Source organism: Argentina silus (genome assembly GCF_951799395.1).
Source record: "Argentina silus genome assembly, chromosome: 9".
NCBI lineage: Eukaryota > Metazoa > Chordata > Actinopteri > Argentiniformes > Argentinidae > Argentina > Argentina silus.
The window spans coordinates 21469243-21474536 of NC_139663.1; the positions used below are offsets into that span (position 1 = coordinate 21469243).

Sequence of the window (5294 nt, forward strand, 5' to 3'; positions counted from 1 at the left end):
TATATATAATAATAATGCAATAATGGAAGATGTGCAATAATAATGTGCAATAATAATGTCAATGTCAGGGGTAGTAGAGCTCGAGTTCGGGGGGGGGGTTGAGGTTGTGATGGTTGAGCAGGGGGGGGGACACAGAGGAAGTAACAAGTGCTGGAAAGTGGAACAGGCGGTCATCAGAAACATTCTCACAGCCACACTGTTTCCACACTGACTTGGCTGGAGAGGATATCCGTCGTTCTTCCTGAGATGGAGACCACAGTGTTGAGGCGTCTCCTCCTTTTGACCATGGGTGAGTTTAATTTACAACAATATCCGTTACATGTTCATGTTGCTGACATTTTATTTCATTAAAGTATGAAAGGTTTAAAGAATGCGCACCCAAGGGGAGGTGCTTATTTCATTAAAATGTCAGAGGTTGTTTGACCTCTGAATTGAGTGATGAATACATACTGTAGATTAAAAGGCTGAAACAATAACTAACAATAAACAATATTGTACAATATACAGGGATTAGGAGTTAGAGTTTTTGTCAAGTAGGGGATAGCAGATCTTCTGTGACATGCAGATCTCATTCCGACAGGCCTAGGCATGTCCAAGCCTTTTTTATTTTTGTCAATACTTTGGTAATTTGGTCAGCAATTTACCACTGTCATGAAATGAAGACAGAACTTGGTTCAGAAACTCTACTTCAAACCCTGACTTGTTTCCCAGATGGTACATTTTCATTTTCACCAAAGAAAAATATCCTTTGTTCGAAAATGATCTATTTTTCTACTGTATTTAATGAAAGAAGAAAATCAAACAGTTAAAAAGTTTATTGGAAATGTGCGTCTCTCCGGCTAGCTGGTGTGTTATACCAGAATCAAAGTGTATCATTTATTGTTATGACCATTGAACAGCTGAAGATGTATGCTTAGATAACCTATAAATAGATATAAAATAAGACTCTTCTGACCAGGGGAGGCTGGTGGAGGTAGAAGTCGGAGGACGGGCTCATTGTAATGCATGGAATGGAATGAGGAATGGTATCAAACATGCAGGTTTGATACCATTTCTCATTCCAGTCCATGTATCACAATGAGCCCGTCCTCCGATTTCTACCTCCACCAGCCTCCCTTGCTTCTGACGCACTTCTAAAATGTAGTGTGCATCCTGCCTGTGATACAAGAATAAGGAAGTCAACCAAAGGAAGGTTTCTTGGGTTAGGGTCTATTATGGACAAATCTGTTTACACTCAGGCTACTCCATCATACTCATGTAGGCTACTCTATCATGCATGAGATACTCCTAAATCCTTTGTTTGAAAATGATCTATTTTTCTACTTTTTCGTTTCTGAAAGAAGAAAGAAGAATATCAAACAGTTAGAAACTCATAGATTGATCAACAGAAAGTTGTTTGTGTGGCCATGATAAAGTTTGATAACAGGGTTGTTTTTGCGAGACATTGATTGCTGCCTAATTGGAGTCATTCCATTTAAATAAAAAAGAAGCTTTAGCTGGAGGGAAGTATGAGGGTCACACCTCTGAAGCAGGGTCCTCCTTGTTCCCACTTTATAAGATGGTCAGTACATGTTTTTTGTTCTGGAGGGTTTCTAAAGTACTGTAGATTTACGTGGGTCCAGATGTTATCTGCTCTAATTCGCCCCCAGGGCATGGGTCAGAATGAACAGTCAGAACATGGGAATGCAGGAATGGCTGGTTGGTATTGAGAAATCAATAAATAAGAGTCTGGCACAAGTCTTGGGGTCCTCCAAATGCTGGTACAGAAAGTTGAATAGTGTAACAGCAGCATCCTCCACACCTCCACCAGGCCTGTACGCAAATTGTAACGGATCCAGCCGTTCCTCGACCTGCATTAAAAACCTCATTCTTGATAAGTTTCTCAAGTGACTTCATAACTAAAGAAGTCAAAGCTACTGGCCTAAAATCATTTAACTCTTTAGGGGTTTTACTCTTACTGGCCACTGGACAATAATGGAATGAAAATATACTGAACGATGCTACAGAGCTGTTTTCAGTACCTGGCCACAGATGTTGTCAGGACCTGAGCTCCTAGTCTTAGTATGCCTGAAGAGGTTTGCCACTCTCTTCACATCGATATCAAATGCTGGAGAAGCATGTGTGGTGTGGAGGTAGTGGTGTCTAGGTATTATAGAAACAGATACAATAGATCACTCAGTGGTTTCTAGATATTATAGAAACAGATACAGTAGATCACTTCATGATTTTGAAACCCTTCCACTTACGACAACTCTGTGTTTTTCTCCATCAGTTTTTCTTCTGAATGTGCTTTTACCCATAGGTGAGTACATTCCTCTAGCTACAGTCATGGCCTGATGTACTCATACACATATAGTGAAAAATCAAGTCTATTGTTTGCAAAGTTATTGGGTAGCTTAAACCACTGGAACGCACTAGCAAAGTTACAAGCAATGTGTTCGATTTTTTCATTTTACATGTACACATTGTGTTGTCTTTTTTTCTTTCAATAACCACTCGTATCTTAACAACCTGACAGACTGCACCCGGATCAGACTGGCTAATGGGAATGGTGTCTGCTCTGGCAGGGTGGAGGTCTACCACAACAGCCAGTGGGGAACAGTGTGTGATGATGACTGGGACCTGAAGGATGCTGAGGTGGTGTGTAGGGAGCTGGGCTGTGGGAGGGCGCAGAGCGCCCCAGGAGAGGCCTGGTTTGGTCAAGGTGGTGGAGAGATCTGGCTGGATGATGTTGGGTGTTCTGGTAGTGAGAGCTCTCTCACACAATGCTCACACAGGGGATTTGGAATTGAAAACTGTGGTCATGCTGAAGATGCTGGCGTTGTCTGTTCAGGTAAGAACACATGTTCATTCGATTGTTAATGTTGATCATAAAGGTACCTTCCAAACACATTTACATCTACTCACAACTATAACTACTATAACTACTGTAACTTGGTTAGATATTGGGTGCACCAGATCATAATGCAATAATGTATATAATCATGTTTTATGATTTTTGGCTTCATCAATCATTTGTCAATATCTCTCTGCTTTGATTTCCACCTATCAGGTGACCGTATCAGACTGGTTAATGGGAGTGGTGTCTGCTCTGGCAGGGTGGAGGTCTACCACAACAGCCAGTGGGGAACAGTGTGTGATGATGACTGGGACCTGAAGGATGCTGAGGTGGTGTGTAGGGAGCTGGGCTGTGGGAGGGCGCAGAGCGCCCCAGGAGAGGCCTGGTTTGGTCAAGGTGGTGGAGAGATCTGGCTGGATGATGTTGGGTGCTCTGGTAGTGAGAGCTCTCTCACACAATGCTCACATGCAGGATTTGGAATTGAAAACTGTCATCACAGTGAAGATGCTGGCGTTGTCTGTTCAGGTAAAAGAAAGATCTGCTGAAGTCATAGTCAAAGTATTTCTACCATGAAACAAATCATCTATGAAACAAACAGTTATTTTTGTCGGCTTCAGTTCCTCTGAAGTTCTGTGAAATGTTATGGTTCCATATGATTTTAGAATTTTTCATGCTGTGATGGTGATGACGAGTGTGTGGTTATTTCTCCCTACAGCCTCTATGGTTGCCGTGGTGATGACGAGTGTGTGGTTATTTCTCCCTACAGCCTCTATGGTTGCCGTGGTGATGACGAGTGTATGGTTATTTCTCCCTACAGCCTCTATGGTTGCCGTGGTGATGACGAATGTATGGTTGTTCTTCCCGACAGCCTCCGTGGTTGCTATGGTGATGACGAGTGTAGTGTATGGTTGTTCTTCCCGACAGCCTCCGTGGTTGCCATGGTGATGAGTGTATGGTTGTTCATCCCTACAGCCTCCGTCAATAACGTGTCAATGTCTCTCTGCTTTGATTTCCACCTGTCAGGTGACCGTATCAGACTGGTTCATGGGAGTGGTGACTGTGATCACGGTGAAGATGCTGGTGTCTGTTCAGGTAGGAAAGTCATTTTATCCTGACATTATCTTCATGTCTGTGTTGATTTAACTACCACCAAAACTGGGAAGACTGAAACAGATGTCCTGATATTAACTTTATAATTATTGATCGAATTATTAAAATGTTTTTACCACAGCTAAAGTAAGTGACTTTTGAAGGTCTTTCTGAATGGGAAATCTGGCTAGCAAGCAAGATAATGTCATTATCTCACTGTTGTGATCTTTTGTTTTGTTTGTTTACAGGAGTCAGGAAACAGTAAGTACACACCCTCCCAACAGATAATAACTCTAATTCACTCAGTGTACAGCGCTAACCCTCCATAATTATTGGGACAGTGAAATATTTGTTCTTCTTTTGGCTCTATACTAATAGGAGGACTAATGGACTTATGGTAAAAACTGAAATGTTAATTAAATGTGCAATAACCCTGTCAACTTAATGACAAATAACACAAGATAATAATAAATTGCTACACATCAGAGTATTTGACGACGGGGAAGTACACCGCTAATACAGCTGGCTATGGTGGCGCTGTCTCTGTTCAGAAATAGGAAGCGGTATATTCCTGTCATTCCGTGTCCTCTGCTCCCTCTGTATGTTGCTTTGAAATGAGCACAATTGAACATGTGTTTCTTCTGCAGATGGGAAACGATACTGTTCTACCTCGTGAAATGTGTCAACGCAGTGCTCTTTTTAACATGCACCGTGGTCGCTGTGGTGAAGTTCAGGGGAAACCGACGTTGAAGTGAAAATAAAGTACTGTCCTGTCAATGCAAGATGGATGTGTGTTGTGTGAAGCTCTCTCCAGCACTGTGCCTCTTACTAACACATATGTCTTATGGAAACTCGTACTTGCGATTATTGTGATGTATGTATAATTATAATTATGTATAATTGTTTTACTTACTTTAGGCAAATATACTCCCCTCTTTCAAAGGATCTCTCAAAAACCCATGTTTTTAAACTTGCTATTTTTATTGTTGTTTTTACTGACTGCTTTTTTTTCGATTTATTGATCTATGTATTTTTGGAACGTAGTGTCTTTGAGTACTGAGAAAAGTAAACTAAATAAATGCATTATTATTATTATTATTATTATTATTATTACTGTTATTATTATCATCATCATCATTATAAACGGTCATGTAAAACCAAATGTTTGGTTGTGCAGCTTTCTGAATTCAACTCACCCACCATATCAAATATCCATTAATCCCTACTAGAGATGATTAACTGTTTAATTCTAATGACACCATTATAACACCTTTATAACACCATTATAACAACATAATAACACTATATAACACCTTTCTACCACCATTATATAACACCATTATAACATCAACGTCTCCAAGCAGCT

General features: G+C 40.6%; 1 protein-coding gene across 1 annotated transcript; it reads left to right on the top strand.

Moving 5' to 3' along the window:
- The first annotated feature begins 223 nt into the window (after positions 1 to 223).
- LOC310810160 (scavenger receptor cysteine-rich domain-containing group B protein-like) lies at positions 224 to 4960 on the top strand. The gene is made up of 7 exons (XM_083677826.1): positions 224 to 289; positions 2273 to 2302; positions 2519 to 2833; positions 3053 to 3364; positions 3863 to 3931; positions 4177 to 4189; positions 4576 to 4960. Exons 1-7 carry the CDS (start codon positions 247 to 249, stop codon positions 4676 to 4678), a joined length of 885 nt encoding a protein of 294 aa, XP_083533952.1. The 5' UTR covers positions 224 to 246; the 3' UTR covers positions 4679 to 4960.
- Positions 4961 to 5294: the final 334 nt, after the last annotated feature.

Coding starts and splice junctions, on each gene's coding strand:
- LOC310810160 (XM_083677826.1), top strand. CDS start 247: ATGGAGACCACAGTGTTGAGGCGTCTCCTCCTTTTGACCATGG. Junction 290..2,272: donor TCTCCTCCTTTTGACCATGG/GTGAGTTTAATT, acceptor TTTCTCCATCAG/TTTTTCTTCTGAATGTGCTT. Junction 2,303..2,518: donor GAATGTGCTTTTACCCATAG/GTGAGTACATTC, acceptor ACAACCTGACAG/ACTGCACCCGGATCAGACTG.